The sequence below is a fragment of the Falco rusticolus genome, chromosome 11, assembly GCF_015220075.1.
Source record: "Falco rusticolus isolate bFalRus1 chromosome 11, bFalRus1.pri, whole genome shotgun sequence".
Taxonomy (NCBI): domain Eukaryota; kingdom Metazoa; phylum Chordata; class Aves; order Falconiformes; family Falconidae; genus Falco; species Falco rusticolus.
Window position 1 is genome coordinate 2004027 of NC_051197.1, and position 21082 is coordinate 2025108.

The 21082-nt window shown below is 56.0% G+C and overlaps 1 protein-coding gene and 1 long non-coding RNA gene across 4 annotated transcripts in view; one reads left to right on the top strand and one right to left on the bottom strand.

The window, feature by feature from the left end:
- The window catches only part of LOC119155686, a 30491-nt gene extending 23488 nt beyond the window's left edge, over window positions 1-7003 (top strand). Inside the window, exon 12 of the long non-coding RNA XR_005106803.1 lies at window positions 4615-7003. This is a non-coding gene — a long non-coding RNA (uncharacterized LOC119155686). The remainder of the gene's footprint in view (window positions 1-4614) is intronic.
- Window positions 1427-19559, bottom strand: IL23R (interleukin 23 receptor). Of its 3 annotated transcripts, none has more exons than XM_037404603.1 (15): window positions 19160-19559; window positions 16646-16740; window positions 15602-15756; window positions 15341-15464; window positions 14251-14450; window positions 13933-14078; window positions 12747-12906; window positions 11903-11985; window positions 11405-11621; window positions 10014-10211; window positions 9244-9327; window positions 5446-5496; window positions 4593-4689; window positions 3287-3377; window positions 1427-2828 (listed from the first exon to the last, which is right to left on the bottom strand). In XM_037404603.1, the coding sequence occupies exons 1-15, from the start codon at window positions 19238-19240 to the stop codon at window positions 2325-2327; spliced, it is 2286 nt and encodes a 761-aa protein (XP_037260500.1). In that variant the 5' UTR covers window positions 19241-19559; the 3' UTR covers window positions 1427-2324. The 3 variants fall into 3 exon arrangements, with proteins under 3 accessions (XP_037260500.1, XP_037260499.1, XP_037260501.1); XM_037404602.1 differs by having other exon boundaries at window positions 15602-15895; window positions 19160-19263; XM_037404604.1 differs by lacking the exons at window positions 1427-2828; window positions 3287-3377 and adding an exon at window positions 4005-4538 and having other exon boundaries at window positions 4637-4689; window positions 15602-15895; window positions 19160-19263.
- Between the last annotated feature and the right edge of the window lie 1523 nt (window positions 19560-21082).

A 21082-nucleotide genomic window follows, 5' to 3' on the forward strand; every position in this document is an offset into this window, starting at 1 on the left:
TCTGCCCCATCTTGCCAGATCGCTTGGGTTGTTGGAAGAAGACAAGCGCAGCGCACAGCAGCGTTGGCTTGGAGGCATCCAGGAGTAAGCAAGAAAATCAACCCATTTGGGCAACAGCTGTTAGAGAAACGCACACAGTGCCTAGCAAAAACTGAAAGAAAGATTATAATCTCCAGGCTTAGCAGTTCTACTGCAAAAAGTGATTTCATAATAATGAAGGGGATCACTCTAGGCAGGTGATTACGTATAGGTTAGCATTTACATCAGCTTTTAACTGATTTTGATTTGGTAATGCACAGCCAGACAATCCTTTTGCCTTTTAATGTGCTGGCATTAATGTCGTTCTTAGAAAGACACATCCCTTGTGAATGTTCTCAGCCACCAGTGCCCTGCCAGCTCCACGGGCAGCTCAGCCACCAGCGCCCTGCCAGCTCCATGGGCTCCCCAGCCAGCAGCAATCACGTGTGCGGGTCTATGGTTCAGAGGCTCTTTGTGCTGCCTATTGTAAATGGAGACTCAAAACTATACGCAAATACGATGGGATGCTTGTGAGCATGCTGAGATGCTAGCAGGGGGGATTTACACCCCTGGGTCCCTCCTGGTAGCACTGACGGGAGCTGTGCGCTTCTTGCTTTTTCGGTGCGATGCAAGGTGAGAAGGCACCAGCCTCTCCGGGCCGTGTCTGATGGGAGTTTTGCATGGAGTTTCCACGTGCTGCTGCAGGACAGCGCCGAGGCAGCATGTGTGTGAACCAGGAGAACATGGCTTTGCTGGCTGGTGGGGGCTTGTGGGGCTGGGGAAAGAGCTGGCCCAGCCAGCCAAGGCAGCGAGCCCAGGGACCTCCTGCCCCCACACCTGTGTGGCTGGGAGCTCTGCAGCATGCTCGTGCAGCTGTGGGCATGCACAGGTGTGCACTGATGTGCATGGTGTGCAGTGGTGTGAATGGGTGTGCATGGGTGTGCACGGTATGCATGGGTGTGCAGTATTGCAAATGGGTGTGCACTGGGTGTGCACGGCATGCACTGGGTGTGCACTGGCATGCACCGAGTGTGGATGGCCATGCATGGGTGTATACTGGCATGCACGGGTGTGCAGCTCTGGCACCAGCACCCCTCCCCACCCCAGCCACACACAGTGTCACCTCCACTGGCTGCAGCTCCAGGCCAAACCCAGTCTCTGCTGGGGTGTAAGAGGTAGGAGAAAAGGCCTGGCAGAGCAAACCTCGCAGGGAGTGCTGGGTGCTCGGTGTTTTACAGAGCATTGTACACTTCTTTTATGCTTGTATTCCTTTAAAAAAACTGGATCCTTAAAAAGGTGTGGGTAATCCGTGAATAGATAATCCAACCTCACGTTTCCAGGGAGGTTCTGGTTGCTTTGGCAACATTTCGTAAGTCCCAGGAAAACTTGTAAATGATTTCACAACCGCTCAGCAGGAAGAAGACTCCTGTATTTCATATTCTGGATGTCAGAAGATCCGAATTCCCTGTCATGTGCCTAATAAATGCCATTTCGCTGTGCCACACTATGCTTCACGCAGCAAGGCTGAGGCACCGACAAGCTGCCGTGAGCTGGTAAATACCTCACGCAAAGCGAAGAATCTGACCAGCAACCAGTTTAGGGAGAGGTTTTAAATCAGCCTGGCGGGTGGTGAAGGCTTGTTCTTACCTGATGTGGGTTTTATTATTGAATGGGAGGGAAGATGAAATCGGGTTATTCTGTCATACAGAAAAGGTTTCACGTTCTTGGTGTTCATGTATGCTGTGTGATATAGAAATCCGCCTTGGCGCAGTGCCTCCTCCTTAGGAGTGAGCCCAAGCTATTCTACACACTTCCATCAGGATGTCTGAGGGGTCATTTTATCCATCTTGACTGCCATCAGCTCCAGGGATGAAATGCTCCAAGCATTTAGCAAGAGGATGACTTGGAGTAATCGTGGAAGCATATCGCATCCTGCAAAAATTGCTTGCTCTGTATTTTGGTTCTTATGGGAATCCAAGTTTTACAGGTTTTTTGCTTGTGAAAATATGAGGTAAGTTTAAAATTGTGATTTACTGGCCAAAAGTTTCCAAGCAGCCACAAGAATTCGTAGTCAATCAAGAGGGCAGATTTCAGATTTGGCATTTTGCTCCAGTTCTGCTGTTTGCAGTCTCAAAGGCTGACACGTGCCATGGTCATCACTTTGGGTTTTTAATTGTGACTACAGCTTCTCTCAAAATGACCTCCCGATGCTTTGTGGAAAGCAGGTCTTGATATCCACCGGCTCCCCGTTCATGGCTTTCAGGCAGGAGACCAGCTCGTCAGGGACCAGCATTTGCTCTTGAACATCACCCGCCGGCGCGAGCCCCCACTGGTGCCCCGGGAGGGAGCCGTGTCCCCCCTGGGCTGAGTCGAACACGTGCTTTGCCGCTCCGGCTGCTGTTTAAGATGAGGTTGATCTTCTCCAGAAGACAGATGGGGTGCTCCCCTCCCTCCCCATCCCACAGGTTGGGGACGGGGCTGGTGTAGTCCCTGAAGAAGGTGTTCATCTCTGGTTCTGGGAGGGCTGCAGGGGGCTGCGAGGGGTAAATATTGGCAGCTACGTACCCCAGCGGGTTCCCGTCAGACACCTGAGGTTTGTAGTCACTGATCTGCTCCGGGGTCACGATATTGGCTGGTGCTGTGCTCCCCGGGTGCTGCCCGTCCTCAGGGACCTCTCTGCTGGGCTTCCTCCTGGTGACCATGTTCCTGTCCTCCTCGTGCACTGGGACCTCCTCGATCTCCGTAACCATGGGGTCACTGCTGTCCAAGAACGGCTCATAGAAACTGTCACTCGTGGAATCACTCTTTTCCTGGAAAAAAATTGTGAGTGTAGTAACAAAGCGGCAAGTTTACCAACGGGAGAGCTTCACTAGAGCATCCCAAGGAGGAAATGGGGCGAGGACTTCTTGTCTTTGTCCCATCTTCCTTCCCACCTCTCATCCAACCTCCCCTGCAAAGGAGACCGCAGCGAGGGGGACAAGAGAAGACGGGGAGCAGCCATGCCTGTCTCCACGCTTCTGCGTGCACTTCACGGGCAGCTTGAGTCAGCTGTGGCCACTGAGTAAGGAGCGCACTGAAGCAAGGTTTAAAGACCTCGGCTAAACCAGGCTCCCAGGCACCTTGCAAATGCCTGGGGAATGATTCCTGATCAGCTCCTGGTCCGTTAGAGCTTAATCCTCTTCCCAGCCATGTTTGTCCCAGCTCTGGAGCCAGCTTTCCTCTAAGGGGAGACAAGTGAAGAAGAGCTGGGAGGTGCTGGGGCGGTTACCTGGAGTGCCTTTACCACGCTGCTGTTTTCCATGTGGGGAAAGTCTTCGGACAGCCATTTCGGCAAGAGCGACACAACAGTGGCGTTAATTCTTTACCAAAAAGAAAAGAAAAGAAAACAAAACCAAAAAGCCAAGCTGTTAGTCCATTTTATTAGTCACTTTTTCCTCATGCAGGAGGAAACTGCAGAAGCAGCACATCCACCCTTCACGCGAGGCTCGGAAGCCCCAGGTTTGCCCCATAGCGATGGGAGTTCCCCATCGGAACTCTAGCTTTTCATCTTCCAACATCATCCCCCCAGGTTTGCCGAGCAGCACTGCAAGTTACTCTAGGTAAATCCCTTAGGTCAAACTTGTCTGTGCACGAAAATGTTGCTGAACTGGGGGGTGAGGGGAGGACCAAGCTGTGTGCAGGGACCAGAGGCGGCATGTGTGCCCTGAGCTGATGGAACTGGACACACAGCAGTGATGCACATTGATTTTCCTACAGCCAAAACTGCTGCAGAAATTAAAATCTTTTGTGAGAGATTTTAATTTTGCTGAGCTTTGCTGGCATTCTGGTGCATTGCTGTGCTCCCGGGAAAACAGGCAGTCCCTGTTGCTGCTGAAATGCCCGTGTTCCACAATTACACCGAGAACAGAAGGATTAGGCTGGGTTCAGGAACCTTTGACATCCTCAACCCCCAGGTCTCCTGTCCACTATTTTTTTGTTTTGTTTTGTTGGGAAGATCCAACCATTAGCTCTGTGCCACAGAGGTCACCCTGGATTTGTGCCAGGGACAGCAGTGCCTGGGATTCCTGGACATCCCTGTTCCAGTTAAATGGCAAACAGGGATAGATGAGCGCTGGTTTGTGGGGGTGCCTAGCAAACAGCAGTCAGTATTAAAAAAACAGTATTAAGGTTCTCCCCATTGAGTTTTCCAGCTGCTCCACTCTTCCAGTCTCTGCCTGCCCCTCCGGGTCCGGGAGTGAGGGGCTTCAGGCAAAACTGGCAGGAACAAGTCCTAGGATAAAACTTATCTGCGGAGGGTGCTTTTCTATCCCCTGCCCTTATATCTCTGTAATAATCCCATGTGTCCCTAAGGCTGGCCTTTCCAGAGGAATGATTTTCTGACTTTTTTTGTTGGTCTCTGCCTTACTGGAGAGCACACAAATGCCTTTTCACACAGCAACCTGGTCAATGGGTGAAGCTGGCTTCAGTAAGAGCAGGCTGCAGGGAAAAGGGCTGGGTCCTGCAGTTAGGTTTGAAATATTCTGGAAGAAAAGTAGGAGGGAAATAAGGAAAAATTGTGGGGGAGAAAACCGTACCTTTTTCTGGCTGATTTTTTAGACATCAGGATTACAAAACCAACCGACAGCGTGACCACGCTGATGCCCAGTCCCAGGAGCACTCCAATGTCACCATCTGGGAAGGACGGAGAGGAAAGCCATCAGCCGGGTGCCCCGCTCCGGGCTTTCACTGGGAAGCACACACCTCTGCTCGAGCGGCCGCCAGTGTTTCCCCTACCCTTTGGCTCCTCTGTTCCTGCAGCAAAGCCCCGAGAAAAGCAAAACCAAACATGCTGCCCCACCATGCCGTGCTATCTCGGAGAGGAGCGCTCGCTGCCTTCAGCCATTTCCTACATAGCCTTACTTTCCAGAGTCGCCGAACTGAATTCTTTGGCTTACATTCGCTTTGCTTTTGCTTTAAGTGCTGCAGCAGATGGTAACGTGCGCTTTACCAGAAGATGTGCAAGGCAGAGCATAACCAGAGTTAGAAAAAATGGATGGGAAATGCTTAAATGAGTTTCTGCTTCCAACTGCAAGATGGAAACAGTCTATCGCTGTGGTCTTATACGTCAACATCATCTTGTATTTGCCTGGTTTGCTTCTCTCCTACTTGTTGTAATGTACATTATACTACAAGTCTCATAAACAAGCAGAACTTAAGGCACGCATTACACGGGCACAATTCATCCCTGAGAGCACCGCAGCCTTTCCTGCCCTGTGGCTCATGTCCCCACCAGGTGAAAAGATGCTTTTCTGGCTCTGACCTCTCCAAAGTGCAAGGGAACTTTTGCGTCCCCATCGCCAGATGCGGCAGGCGCTGCTCAGGCTAGAACTCCTGGTTCTGTGCAAGGTGAAAGTCGGGCTTACCCAGTTTGAGCTCCTGTCTGCTTACCGTGGGAGATCTCGCTGGAGGTGCTGCCCAGGAGCTGGTCCTCTGCAGGGACTTCAACAGAGAGAGGAAAAAAATGTCCGAAACTTCATTTAGAGGGCAGCAGGTGATACAGAAGCTATGGCTTGTTTTTATTTTGTCAATAACACACAGAAAAATAAATAATGGTATAGTGAGAAAAATAAAGCCCCCTAAAGCAATTGGTAACTCCGCCTCTGGCTGGACTCTACACCATTTCCTATTTCTCAGAGATCCAATTAAACGAGATGCTGATGAACACATAACCCCAATTACAAAGCATCCATGCACATCGCTCCCCTCAGCACCTGCAACAAGAATTTTGCCTTCCTGAGGGACTGTACACCATTTTTCCTGAGCACCTACAGATTGTACCCCCAGGTGTCTGAGCACCGTGGGACTGAGTATTCTGACGATACCTGTGGTGTGACGGGCTGTGCGGCAAGGGAAGGTCTGCAGCTCAAGACCCTGCCATGGCAAGAAGCATATTTTTGCTAAAATAAGCAGCAAGTTTTCTTCCCGGCCAAATTCAGGCATTCCCTTGGGATCTCTTCTTAACAAATACATGGTGCTGTTGCTGCTACAGAAAAGGGGTGAGGGTCCAGGGCAAGGGTGATCTCACCCTGTGTTGGCCTGAGCCTGGAGCAGAACCACAGCTCTGTGGTCAGGACAAGCCACCCACTGCATCTCCCTGGGGTCATCTCCCTGCCTGGGTCCCGGCCACCACCCCGGGCCAGGGTGAGCAGCACGGCTGGCTGCAGAGGGAAGGAGCCACGCTGCCACGCAGTCAGACCTCAGCTGGAGCCATCTGCTGTGCCTGGGGCCGCCTGGCAAGAAAAGGGGGCTCTGCTGGGATGTGCACAGTGTGCACGCTTGTGGTTGGGATGCTGTGCTGAGCCGGAGCATCCCGGGCAGAGGACGCAGTGGGGAGGCACGCCGGGGTGGGAAGCGAGCGCTGCTGCAAGGGCAAGGAGGGCAGCCAGTCCCCTTTCACCGTGAGCAGGACGAGAGTTGTCACCTTGGACTGCAGCAGTTAAAGCGCAGGTGGCGAAGGAGGACAACTGCTCTAGCAGCAAGGCTGAGGAGCACCAGGGGAGGCTGCCTTTTCCTCGAAATACAAGAGCAGTCTCAGCAAACATCTGTCAGGGACAGAAGCAATACAGCTGATCTTGCCATGGGCTCAGGTAATTGTCAAATCGTCCTTTCCAGCCCTGCTCCCTATGATTGTGCTCTGTCTTTCAACGGCGGTGAGCGTTGCTGCTGATGTGGCAGCGGATCCACGTTGTGTTTGAAGGAAGGGAAATGCCCCCAGAGCACCTGGCAATGTAAAGGATCCCTTTTGTAGAGTCACCTATGCAAGCACAGCTCACAGTGGCAGCAGGATTTTCCCAAGACAGCCAAGAAATTGGGGAAGGGCAGACACGCCAGTGCATCTTTAGAAGTACAAGGACCCAGGTGTTTTATGAAACCCCTCATTTCCACATTGAAAACTCCTCTGTACCCTGCAGTTTCTGGCTGGCTGCTTTAGGAAAAACCCTGCTGCTCCCCATGTTTGCCTCTCTGTCCCCAAAAGCCAGCTGTCCCAGCAGGGCAGGGACGAGAAGCCACCTCCCCCAGAGTGGGGCCATCACCAGGCCCAAGCTAAACATCTTCCCAGGGCAGCAGAGGACCAGCAGTAATAACAATAGCAGCTAGCATCCGCATCTACATCACGGGGCTTCAACTGGCCAAGACAATTAAGGATACCCAGCATCCTATATCCATAATACATAATAGATATATTATAATGTCCTAAACAACATGGGCCACCTAATTTCAGCCAGGTATTGAGAAAGTCCTGTCTCCAATTTGTGTGTCTGAAGCACATGCATCTCCTAGGAGAGCTCCTGGAGTTCAGACAACGCGGTTCCCTAAGCAGAGGGTTTGCAGACTGGAGCGTGCTGCAGACGCTGCAAAGCAGTTCGGGGGTACGGGGTTGTGGAAGGAGAGTGATGGAGCACGTTATTCTGCAGCCTGGGCATCCAGCAGTTGGGGGGGGGGGGGGGCAGGTATCACTTGCACAATGAACTTATATAAATTTTTAAAAAATCTAGTATGATTACAGTAATGCCTTACTGACGATGGATGGGCTCAATCTAAGCTGAAGAACGAGGTTCAAGCTGTGGGGCCGAGTTGGAGGAGTTCCCTGTGGGTGTCAGCTGTGGGCCGTGTTGCTTTGGAAGCAAACCCTGTCATAGACACGAGTTTCATTGCTGTCTCACGTTGGTACTTCCCCACATGAACCCCCCAAGCTTTGTTAAAGGAGTCTCTGCAACTGCTAGGGATGAAGTCTGTTTTTAAGCATTTATCATGTTTCTAGGCCATTTGCTCCAAGCCAAGGAGCATCCTCCTTTTGACCCCCAGCTCTTCCCCCTTGCACGCAGGTGGAGACCTGCTGCTGAGGTTTGATCCCACTTGAGGATCTGGACCCTGGAGATTCATGTCACCAGAGCTGGAGGTGCCCAAACCCTGACCCACCTAGAGCCGAAGGCTGTCGGTGTGTCCATGAGGATAACGGCCAACAGCCATGAACAGCCTGGGATGAACCAGTCAGGTATGCCTGTTTCCATTTCTTGGGGAAAAAATTGACTAACTGCCCTTCCCAAAGCCACGAGGGGTGCCAACCAGAAACACAGAGCTGGTTTGTTGTAGGGAAAGTATCTGGGCAGCTTTGAATAACTCATCTGAAATTGCCTCACAGCATGGGAGGGTGAACTGACGACGTCCTCAGGTGTTGTGGTTGCCTGCAGCTGCAGCCAGCTCTGACAGGGCACCCAGGGCACTAACAGGTCCTGATGGCCCTGAGCAGTATCACCTGGGACCCCCACACCTGCCCGCAGCCCTATTAAAGCTCAGCCTGGGCCTTCAACCCCTGTCTGGGCTGTGCTGGAGGAGCTCTGGAGGTCCAAACCCTGGCCCGTGGGTTGACTTTGTGACTTGACCTCAGCCCTCCCTTGCCTCTGCGGCCCTATTGGGCCACTGCTGGCTGCCGTGTGTGGCCTCCATCACTGTGGGGGCTTTGTCTGTGGTGCCCATGGAGCACGTACGGTGGTGCTGGACAGTGTCCTCAGCTGAGATGCTGAGTTGTGGGTGGGTTATCCTGGCCCATGTGGGTGAGGACCAGCAGAGGGATGGGACAGCTCAGGGAGCATAATGTGCCCAGCTCTTGAGGACAGCCAAAGCTGACACATGCAGTGCAGGAGATGATGACGATCCTTATTTTCCTTTGTAAATTGGCCCATGCTCTTATCTAAAACAGTGTCCAGAACTGAAGCCTGCTTGCTTCCCGCCCCAGGTAAGAAAGGGTCAGGCTGCAGCTTGGCCAGCCTGTCTCTGTTAAGTTGGTTTTTATCTTTTGGTTTATCTGTGACACTCTATTGTCAGATGTGCAAAGCAGGAACGTCATCCTTTCTATCACAAAAAGGGAGAATGCCTCCACTGGTGTGTCTTGTGAAGTAAGATGTGGCTCTCATGTGCATGAGGTCTGTGTGCAGGAGCAGAGATCAGCTAGAGAAGGTTTTTCATACAGATCCATTGATAAAAATCTCTATTTTTCATGTCCTGCAGCCAGCTGGTTTCTATCTAGAGCCCCATTTTTATCTGGTCAATGCAGGAGGGGTTTACATCTTGTTTCTAGAACAAGGTGATTCTACAAAACCGGCAGGTGGTGAGAACCCTGAGGATGAAACATCAAGCTGAGCTCTGCTGCAGCAAGCGGCAGCTTCTCCACCCAGCGGGGCTTACCTTGGCCAGAGCTCGGTCTGCTGACTCCATCGGGGTAGACTGCGTATACCGACACGTTGATGTGACCTCCTGCTACTGCTTTTGCTGGAAAGAAGCAAGATTTGCTTTTAAAAATGTGTTTGTCAGCTGCTGTCAGAGCTCTAGGCTTGCTCAGGGGCTTGTTGCTGAGTGGTAAAAGTGGGTGGAGGTGTGCGGGGTTGTCCGGCTCCGAGCCCACCACACGCCTCCCCTGGGGAAAGCCGCTGCATGAGCTGCTCCTAAAAAAACCCCGTGGCAGAGCGAAGACTAGGGAGTACCCAAACCCAGTAAAGACCAGAACCGATGTGGGGAGCAGGAGGCCCGGGGTTCCGGGCTGTGCAGGTTGGCCCCACCGGGAGGAGGGGTGCTGAAACCTCAGCCTTGGTGCACCAAGTGTGGTACCTTCTCCCCTTCACCCTTTAAGCACACGCGTGCATCTTCTGTGCTTGGGCAGGCCCTGCAGGTCTACTGTGGCTCCCCTGCCTGCCAGCTCACTTGTCACTTCATTCTCTTACCCTGTCCCTTCTTTCCTTGTGACCTTTGCCTGGGGGACCAGATCCCACCGACTGCCCTTGTGTCTCCTACTGCTTTGCTCCTCCTTGCTCCCTAAGGGCTCTTCATTGTCCCACTTGCCAAAAACAAGTGGGCAGGGGCTTAATTTCAAATGAAACTCTGCCTTTATAATATATTTTGGCTTTATAATACCCTGATGAACTGCACCAAATAGCAAAAGGACTCCTGGAATATCTTACCTCGGATGTATGTGTGTGTTTCCTGGTGTGGGACTTTCTTCCAAAAATACTGTTCCTCCCAGCCATACCAGGTGGTGGAAACCCCCTCCACGATGAACCAGAGCGGGGACCTGCTGCTGCGGGGTGAGGGCTGCCAGGCCACCAAGACCCTGCTCAGGTTGTCGGGCTTAACCTCCACGGCCACCGGGGCTGGGAACTCTGCCGAGAGAGACGGAAAGCGGTCTGTCACCCGACCTCGGCCAAAAAGCAGGAGACTTGGCAGGGTCAGCCAAGCCCCGGCAAAATGTCTTTTCTGAAAGTAAGGACTGATGAGGGAATGCAAAATTCTGGCCTGTTTCCAGCTTCCCTGTGCTGCTTACCCGCCTGTGCCGCTGTAGGTGTGCTTCAGCTGGGCTCCCCATCCCCCCCATTTAGGGCAGAAGCCCCATTTCTTATGTGACCATTCTCAGATGCTTCCATGGTTTCTAACACACCAATAACCCCTGTGTCTTCACTGCCACGTGCATCTCCATCCCCTGCCTCCCCTGGGACAGCAGACCGAAGGACCTCGCTGGCACACTGTCCCCCAGACATTGGTGTCCTGCCCCGAAGCTTCTTTCTGGTGAGCCTGGGTTTACCCCTTTCCCCGCTCAGGTCCAGCTCAGCTCCCTCGGTGAGCCCTGCTAACTCCTGTTCTCTCTGCTCACCCAGATACCTCTGTGCTCACGTACATGTACCACAAAGCATATCTTCAGCTTTGCCATGTTCCATCTGAAACACTCTACCTGTCACTTCTTACAAGAAAGGCGTGTGATTCTGATAAGTATGGGAGATTAGAGAAATTTTTCCACCTTATTTCTCTTAGTTTCTTTTTAGTCATATATTTGTCCTCAATTTGAATGGGACTTTCCCCTCCTGTTGCTCATTAAAAGAGACATTTTTTCAGAAACAGGAAAGCGTGGTTGTGGGGAAAACCACAGCCTGTGTTGGAGGGAACCCACGGTGGCCAGGGAAGGATTTCTTTTCCCTCCCTTACTGTTTGCAAGGACCCAGCTCCCAGCCAGGGCTCCCCCTGGCAGAGGCAGCCGGAGCTATTTTGGGGAGCACGGAGCAGGGGAGCACCCTTGTGCCGAGCCTGCCGCACAGCACCGTCCTGCCAGCCAGCGTGGGCTGGACAAACTTATTTTTAAGCTTGTCATTGCTGCCTTCAGAGGCCGAGGGCTGAGTTATGTGGCTGTGGAGCATCTCCATCTCTGGGGGATGCTGGCCTCGTCTGGAGGTTATCATGTTCCTCCATGGTGGGTAGCACACCGCCGGGGCTTTCCCCTTCCTTTAAAGCCATGCATGCACCAGGCAGCATTTTCCCCCTGCAATCCTGACAAAAGCGGCAGTTGGCATGTGTGAGATCCTACCTTCCTGACTGCCAGCTCCCTGGCTGAGGGTGATGCTGGCCGGGCTGGAAGCCCCCTTGGAATTGTATGCGGTGATGCGGAGGGTGTGGGCTCCCGGGGGCACCAGGATGCTGCACACCGTGCTGGAGGTGTTGCAGAGAAGCAGCGTTCCCCAGGGGCTCTCGGCAGCCACGGTGTAGCCCAGGATCCTCCCTCTGGCATCCTGGGGTGACAGGGGCTGTGAACAGTGAGAAAGACAGCCCAGTGGGGATGGGCATGAGGTCCAGTGCTGAGCTGCCCCAGTGCAGGACAGCCATCCCCTTGGCTGGGCAGCACAGGGATGGATGGTGCAAGGATGGAGAGATTTTGCCCCCAGGACATGTTGGGGTCTCACCTTCCCCCCAGTTTTGGTCCCTCTTTAGGAAGGGCATTGCCATCCGCTGCCTCTTGGCAGGTGCTCTTTTCAGGGAGGAGCAGAGCATGCAAAAATGGCACAGCAGCTACCAAAACAGGCGTTACCTTGATCAAGACCGTCACCTCGTGGCTGCCGTTCGGGAACGCCGGGCCCAGGCGACGCCAGACATCGGGGGCTGTGGCAGGGGCTGCGGGAGGAAGCGTGGGACGTGGTGTGAGCTGCTGAAGGGGAGCGGCTGGGGCTCCCACCCAGGCTGCAAACAGCAGCGAGTGCCACTTTGTAGGGCGAGCGTGTCCCCGGCTTCCTCACTGCAGCCAGGATGGGAGGACATTGCTCCTCGGGCATCCCAGCCTGCCGCCGGCCGAGGTAACGGGGCGGTAACTGGGATGCAAAGGGGGAAGGTGACCCAGGACGACAGGTATTTGTGGCTGGTGGGACACCTCGGGTGATGTGGCTTTTCCACCTGGGACAGGAGGTGCTCCCACTGCTGGGGAGCGAGCAAGCTACCCAAGATGGGTAAACATATCCCATCCCTCTTTCTGTATGGAAACCCACGTGTCTGCAGAGCCCCCCTGTTTCTCTCCAGCTCCCACGCTGCAGCAGCCTCGGGAGCCTGCCCAAATCCCCAGGACCTGCCTGTGGGGCCAGGAGTGCTCGGAGGGTGTGAGAGGAGCTGCTAGCCTGCGGCAGTGCTCAGCTCACGGCCGCAGCCCTGGGACGGTGGCGCAGCCTCCCAGGCCACCACAGCACGCAGTGGCCTCTGGCAGCACGGGGATGTGCAGGTTCCTGTGCCATGTGCACGCTGTGCACATGCCAGGTCCATGCCACGCACATGCGTGTGGCTGGCTGATGAGCCGTGCAGCGCCAGAGCTCAGGCAGGGTCCCTGGGGAGCATCTCCAGGGCTGGGTGGGAAAATGCAGCGAGAGCAGCGCTGAGGCTGAGCTTACCTGCCTCAGGGGTGGTGTAGAGGAAGGGGGGGCTCCAGGGGCTCCAGGGGCTGTCGGCAGGGCTGAGCCGGCACCTGACCTGAAACACGTACTGGGTGTTACTCTGCAGGTCGTGCCGCCCGCGGGGCCTGTGCTGCGCCGCACCATCCCACAGCTCCACCTGCAAGGGAAGCAGGGTGCTAGGGGCAAGCGGGACCCAGCCAGCCCCCCACGCAGAGCGGGAGCACATGGTGGTCACTACCTTCCTCGTCTGCATGGACAGGGATGGGCAAGGTCCTTCCCCAGCACCAAAAGGTTTGTCAAGCCCTGGCACAGGCTGCCCAGGGAGGTGGTGGAGTCCCCATCCCCGGAGGTGTTCAAAAGGCACACAGATGTGGCGCTTAGGGACATGGGTTAGCGGTGGGTTTGGCAGTACTGGGCTAATGGTTGGGCTTGATGGTCTTAAAGGTCTTTTCCAACCCCAATGATTCCGCAGTTCTCTGACTCTATGGGGCTGGCTAAGCCCCGGGGCACTGACTGCCAAGGGGTCCCCATCGCTGCTGTGCCTCCTGTGGGGCTCCAGCATGTCTTTTTGAGACTGATGCTGTTGCAAAACACGGTGCACACACAGTCCCCTCTGCTAATGCACTGGGCAAGCTGGTGGGTGCAGTGAGAGCTCCCAGACCACCGCTGCATGGGCTTTGGACACCACAGCAATTTGGGAGGCTGCGGTGGGTACTGGGATCCAGCCTCAGCCCCTGTCAGCACCCAGGGAGGTTTCCAAAAGGGACATGGGTGGAGCTGCCCCCAGCGTAGTTGTGTCTGCTGGTGCACTGGGCAATCGGTGAAGTGCGTGTGCGCTGGGGCATCCCCGGAGGTTTTTTTGCCTTGTCCTTGTAGAGTTATTCTGAATTTTGCCCTTTTGCTTAAGAAGCAGAGATAACCCTGCCCCAAAGGCTGCCTGCTCTGTTGGAGAGTGTTAATTGTCCTGCCCCGGCAAAGAGGGGCTGGTGGTGGCCAGGGGTGTGTGCCCCCCACTGGCACCAAACCAAAGGGGTGGCTTTTGAATGACCCCAAATCCTCCCATTGCCTGTGGGTGCTTAGGGGTCTCCAGCAAGACCAGGACTGGTGCGTCTCCAAACAGCAGGCAGCTCCTGCACACAGGTCTGTATGTGGGGAGGTTTTGGGGGGTCCCAGGCTGTCTCACATGCCATGCTGGGGTGCCTGTGGCTTTGTGTCGCTCCTCACAGTGCACGTTCTCCAGCAGTGTCTGCCTTCTCCAGTGGATGATGGTTGTGGGAGGTGATGTCTCTGTCGTCTCAGCACTGTCGACCAGGGGTGGGGTGGGCACCACTGCGGGGAGAACCAGCAAAGCATGGCGGGGGGGGGTGCTGGCACACCACGGGGGCTGCCCTCCTGTGTGTGAGCTGCACAGGTCCCACATCCCCAGAGCGATGCTTCAGGGCAGCGTGTATGGCCATGCACAGCCCCAGCAGCTCACGGATGGACAGCTGGACGGACGTACCCAGCTCCTGCAGGTCGAGAGGCCGAGGGGCTGAGCGGGCAGTGCCCAGCGCGTTGCTGGCCTGCACCCATGCTGAGTAGCGGCTCCTGCCATGCAGTGTGCTCAGCGGCACTGGCGAGCCTGCGGGGAAGACCTCCTCCTCCTCCCCCTTCTCCTCAGCATCCTTCTCCTCTGCATCCTTCACCACGGCCAGCCCTGTGCTGGGAAGCAGAAGGCAGATCTGATCAGAGCCCGTCCCAGGATCGGGCACCCACTGGAAAGACAACCCGGCTCTCAAGGGGTCCTGGCTCACGACTGGGGCACAGCCACCTCCAAACCCAGAGTCTGTCACTCCTCAAGCCAGCTAGTAAGTAATTTCCTTTGGTTCTTGATGTTTCTGCAGGGCATTTGCATTTTTACCATAGGAAAGGAACTTTCCTATTTCTTTCTGGCTGCATGGTTCAAAGTTTGAACGCAAGCAGATTTAGGCAGGCAGTTAATCACTTCTCTTCACAAAGCCTACGCATGACAGGATTCAATGCGTTTACTTTAATAGATAACTTTGAAAGCGTGCCAGTCTTGTGTCACGGGGGCTTCAGCGTCAGATGTGACAGAAAGCAGCCGGGGCTGGGTTGGAAGGGCTGTGGCACGCTGCACAGCAGCCGGCACATCTGCTTCAGGCTCAGGCACTTGTACCCTGCTGAAGTTTCAGTTTTGGGGTTTGGGCAGCAGTAGGTGCAAACCGCTGGCCACACCCTCTGCACACCCTTTAGCTTAGAAAGAGTCAAAAATCTGAAAAAAATGCATTGCTGTAATGCGTTGCAATGTGATGCAATTCTTGCCGGGCCACTGAGTGCCCTGAGTGTGTAAGGTCTGTCCTGCAGAGCTAAACCTGTGGTTTAACGTGCGGTTTGCAAGCCGGAGCCCAGGAAGATGTGAGCTTTAGAACTAGGGCACGACACCCACTCCTAGCTGCCGGCAGCAGAGGAGCCCTGGTGTCGCCTGGCTTTGCGGCTGCGGCACCCTGACTGCACACCATGCACCGGCTCCCTCTGGCCCTGTCCCGCTCATCACTTCGCCCACCCTGCAGCCCCCCGCCCCGGGGCCTTACCGGCGCAGGTGGAGGGTGTAGTGGGTGCTCAGGTGGGTCAGCCGCCCCCTATCCCACGTGCACGCCAGGTGCCCCGAGCGCTCGCGGATGGTGCACGTCAGGTTGCTGGGGGGGTCTGGAGGGTCTGCGGAGGGAAGGTCAGGCAGAGCATGTGGACACCCTCCCGAGGGGTGCCAAACTCAGGCTGTTGCAACCCCTCCCCGACCTCCTCGAGGCTGGTGGCTTAGTAGAAGTTGCCCAAACGCACGGCAGGGTACTCACAGCCGGCCTGGATGTTGGCACCGCACACCAGCTGGCTCCTCTTGCTGTTGGGGCAGCGGGTGAAGCAGGCAACGGTCCTGAAGGGCTCCTGGAAATCGTGCAGCCAGAGCTGGACGGTGCTGCTGTTAACGGGGTGCAGGGGACCCTCAACGAGGCTGTAGTTGAGGAAGATGAAGAACTCGGCACGGGGGCAGCCGGGAGTGGCAAGGCAGTTGATGGAGATGTTGGAGCCCATCAGCACCATGGGTGCAGGCTCGATCCAGACGCGCCCCGAGCACTCGATGCTTGCAACACCTGTGTCAACACCCCCTGGGTCAGGGTGGCCCTGGGTGGGTGCCCCACGGGGGAAGATGATGCCTGCAGGCTGCCCCGCTCCTCACGGGCAGCTGCTTTGCTGGGATGCAGGCAGCGGCATGGCAGAACAGCATGGCAGGGGGCTGCCCGTGCCCCCCAGCGCCCTCCCCGCCTTCAGCAGTGACCCAGCACCCGGTGACTCAACCCTTCGCATGGGAAACAGCTAGTTTCACCCATTTTAGGTTTTACTCTAATGTTTAAATGACTGCAGGGAAATAACTCGTTATCTCGAGAGCTCTGATGCCCCGAGATTAGTGCAGCAGCCCCCGCACAGGCGCACTGCCCTTCGCTATCAGATGAGGGCTCTGCACCAGCCCTGGCAAACCCAGCTCGCAGCCGGTATCGCTCGATCTGGCCTTCCCGGAAAGGGTGCAGCTGCGCTCGGCTTCGTGTGCGCAGAGCCAGGATCGTGCTGCTGTCACCGCCGCTGCAATGCCAGCGGGCTTCAGCGCGGCTGGGCACGGCCCACTGCAAGGGTGCGAGTGGGGGGAGAGGGTGCCGTGGGGTGTGGGAGCCCCCTGCAACGCTAATGACATGCTCCCCCCAAAATCCATAGCTATAGCCTTATAACTTCCCTGCTCCCACTCCGATACCCCAGCAGCAGGGCTAGTGTTTGCTCCGGTGGCCAGCAAAGGTGATGCCATGGTGGCCATGCCACACTGTGCCGAGCCGTGCCACGCTGCCACTTACCTCCGCACAGGCAGCAGAGCAGGGCGTGGATCACCAAAGCCTCGCTGGAGCCTGCCATGGCCTGGACTGTGGCCGCTGCCCACGCACAGCATAGTCTGCGGGGAGGAAAGGTGTGAGTGGTCCCACCAGCTGCACCGCTGCCCACCACGGCCAGCTCTGCCGTCACCCCAGGGAGCGCAGGGCCTCCCGTGGAGGTGGGGCTGGGGATGCCTGGGGGGGCTTTCCCTGGGGGCCTGGGGGCAAGCAAGGCTGTGCTGGCAGCAGAAGCACAGGGGAAGGAGCCTGCCAGCACGCGGGGCTCAGCACGTCGGGTAACAGGCACCCCGGCAGCAGAGCCCAGTGCCCAGCCCTGGTGAGCATCCCTGGGGGCACTTTCCTCAAGTTTCTACCTCTGGTGACGTTTTTCTTAGTTTTCATCCCTGTGAAACTTCTCCAATCCTTGACTTATCCGGCTGCGTGCATGGATGCAGGTTTTGGTGACCCCAGGTGGGGAGGGTGTGGGGGAGCGCAGGCAGGACGGCCCTACCTCCCCGGGCAGGTGATGGAGCACACACTCCTGGCAACCAGCTCCCAGCACAGGCCGGAGCACCAGGAGGTGATGAGAGCCACCAGCACGGGTTTACAGAAGGGAAATCACACCTGAGCAGCCCAAGAGCCTTCCACCAAGAAGTCTGGTGTGGTGGGTGAGGGGGAAGCTGCTTGTTTCCATCCTGCCCCTCTGCTCAGCCCTGGGGAGGCACGTGTGGAGTGCTGGGTCCAGGGCTGGGCTCCCCAGGACAAGGGACACATGGATGGACTTGGGTGAGTCCAGCAAAGGCCACAGAGATGCCTGAGGGTCTGAAGCACCTGAGATGTGAGGCAGGGCTGGGAGAGCTGCTCAGCCTGGAGAGGAGGGGGCTCAGGGGGGTCTTATCCTTGGGTATAGGTGTCTGATGTGGGAGTAGAGATGAGGGAGCCAGACTCCTCTCAGTGGTGCCCAGGGACAGGACAGGAGGCAATGGGCTTACCTTTAAAATCAGGCATTTCCAGTTAAAAGTAAGAAAAATCACTTTAAAGGTGGCCAGGCACGGGACCGGCTGCCCTGCAGTCTCCATCCCTGGAGATGCTCAGACCCGACCAGACAGTTTCATGGGACAGAAACTTCCCTTGTTTCCATACACTTTTCCCACCCCCTTGCTGCGGCAGGTGCTGCCCGAGCCGAGCAATGGCTTTCCCTGGCAGTGCTCCCCCCCCCCGCCCCGAGACAGTCACAAAATCCCAGGCAAGGGCTTCCCCTCTCCCCCAGGAGCCACACTTGTGTCCGCGTCCCACAGTCCTGCTTGAATTTTTCCCTGCTCACTTTGCCTTCCTCCCCAGCCTCTTTGGATTCCGCTGCCACCAGGGCCAGCCCCCCTCCAGAGGGGAAGCCCAGCCTCACCAGCCCCACAGCACTCGGGGTGCCAGGTATGGGACCAGGATGGTTTTGCAGTAGCCCAAGCACAGAGCAGCAGGGTGCAAGGGAATGCAGCTCCTGGAGGTGGGGGAATTGCTCTTTTCCAAGAGAAGCATCCTCTTGGAGCAGCCTGCATGGCATGCCCCAGCCCCCCAAAGGCCGGGGCGAGAGCCTCCCCGCAAGCCCACAGCACCCTGATCCCATCTGTGGGGGGTCCAGGCTGCTGCTCCCGCTGCTGTGGGGTGGGCGCTGAGCAGACCCTCACCATAGCCTTGCACCCTCATTCACCTGCACAGTGCTGGAAACTGAGCGAAGCCCTGCGCCTCCATGGTTTTCTTTTTCAGGGAGCAATAATGAAAATAACCCCATAAAAATTCTGGTGTTAGAAGCAAGTTTTCCCTCGAGGGACACGGTGAGCCAGAGGCCACTGTGAAAGCTTCAGGATTCAGTTGTTCCAGCCAAGTAAGGCTACTAGCTGCAGCTAATGCCTTTGTATTTCTCCTGCTTCGTGAGCTGACCTCGTTTGTTTTAAGGACTGTTCAAGTATTCATAATGAGTCAGATTTCAAGTGCCTTCCCATTACCTGACCCCCTAAGAGAACCCAAAGGCCTCTCATTGCCTGCAAACCGCCTGCAAGTTAGAACAAATGGGGGAAAACCCCCTGTGCTCTATGAAAAAGCTGAAAACATAATAAATCTGCCCAGCTGCCAGCTCTAAGCCAAGACCGCAGGCTCTGCCTCCTCCGGGGATCAGTCACGTTCCCTTTTTTTTCCAGTTTACAAGCATTTGCAGACTCCAAAGCCAGAAGGAACGAGGTCGTTGCCGTGTTGAGAGATACTGATCTTTGATATCTGTATTTAAAAAGTCTCGTCATACATTAGCACTAAAGAAATGCAAAGCAAATGAAGAAGTAACAAGCTGTCCCAGCTGTGCAAGCCCAAACCGTGCGAAACCTTCACTGGCAGCGCGTGCCAGGAGCGGCTAAGGCACGCCAGTGGCAGCCAAGAAACACGGGCTGGGGGTTTCTGGCTTTAAACCCAGGGGGAGTGGGCTGGAAGCTGGGCAGAGCTGGGGGTCCTTACCTTGCCAGTCCTCAGGACATGTGCTGCCGGGCCCCTCTGCCTGCTGCTGTGGCCAGGGCTGCTGAGCGTGGCGAGAAGCATCGGCGGCTGCCAGCGAGCCTGACCTAGATAGCTGCGAAACACGGAGAGTTTCCAGTCTGAGTCAGTCCATGGGAAAACCCAGCATCCCTTAAAGGAACAGCCCCGGGGGGCGGGGGTGTCTTTTCAGTCTTTAAGTCCTTACAGAATCTAGAGTCAAATTTAATCCCAAAGGGATTTTTCCAATGCTGATGCTGCGCGCGAGGTGGCAGGAGCCCAGCAGAGGGGTCCTGGGGAAGGGGGCTAAGCACTGTCAGCAAATAGAACAGGATTCTGCTGATCCCCGAAGCCTATGTGGAAAAACTTGAGAGAGGTTGTTTTCACCAGCACCCGGTGTCACCCACTCTGCTTGCGCCAGTGGCCGGCTCACCCCAGGGTGCCATGGACCACCCCTCTGCTTGTGCTGGTAGCCAGCTCACCCCAGGATGCTATGGGCCACCCCTCTGCTTGTGCTGGTGGCCAGCTCACCCCAGGGTGCTACAGGCCACCCCTCTGCTTGTGCCAGTGGCCAGCTACCCCCAGGGTGCCACGGGCTGTGGAGTGGTGTGGGGCCAAAGGGGCCAAGGCTGCACCAGTGCTCCCCAGCCCACCGGTGCTCCCCAGCCCACCAATGCTCTCCATCCCACCGACTCCCACCGCCGCTGCAGAGCTCATGGCTTCCTTTCTCGTGTCGGTTGAAGAGTTAACCTCAATAACAGTGTTAACCTCATTAGACACTGCAACCACAGGAAACACCGCAGCCCCGCTCACCACCTCTGTCGCTGCAGAAGGAAACGTATGGGAACATTGTTTCCCTCCTCAGGGCAGGAGAGACCCTTCCTCTGGCAGCGCCAGCCGCGCTGGGCTGTTGTGGTCTGGGGGCTTCACCACAGCGAAGAGCCTCACTGTGTGCTGAAACTGTAATGTGACTAGGTAACACATATAGAAACGCAATACATATATGCTATATGTAAATATATAATATATATATAAATTGTGTAAATATATACATATATATAATGCACCAGTATGTGAGGTTATGCACACCCTGAGCAAGGTCGGGAGGGTTTTGGTGGGGATCTTGGTTTCAGCATATTAACCAAGTGTCTGTAATGCATCGTCTAATGCAGGCATTTGTATTACCTATGGAGGACACTGTTGGGAGGTAGTGAGGGGGGGGTCTCGCCTTGCGGGTGGGCTGTGCTGCCGCTTGGGGGTCCCCATGTCGGGGGAGTTAGCCCAGGAAGGCCCCCAAGGGAAGCCCAGCCCCTTCTGCAGGGCTGTGGGGCAATTGCCTGGCTGCTGGGGGGGCACAGCTGGGGCCAGGGCTGCACAGCTGGGGCTGGGGCCACATTGCAAGCATGCACATCTGGAGCCAGGTTATGGCACCTGGCTCTGGGGTGGCACGGGGGGTGTGCACATCTGGAGCTGGGACAGCACCAAGGGCAAACACATCTGGGCCCAGGCAGCACACCTGGAGCCAGGGCAGCAACGTAAGTGCACACATCTGGGGCCAGCACAGCACATCTGGGTGCGGTGCAGCGTGCCTCCAGCCACAGCGCGTGGGGGCTGCTCCCCAGCACCCAGCCAGCCTCGGGGCCTTCCCAGGGCGTGTCGCAGCCCCTCTGAGCTGCTGGTTCCCATATTTCCCAGACCATCAGTCTGTTCTGGTGCTGGTTAAACTGGTGTCTCCTCATCTCTTCCGGGGCCGTGGCGAGCTGGGGCTCCGTGCACCAGGGCCACCAGCCCTCGGGCAGAGGGCAGCAGCCGAGCGCTCGTGCCTGGCTCTTTCTCGTGGCTTTCTCTTTGCCATGCTCAGAAATCCCGGCTGCTTTGGCCTTCCTCTGAGGCAGGTTACGCTGCCCC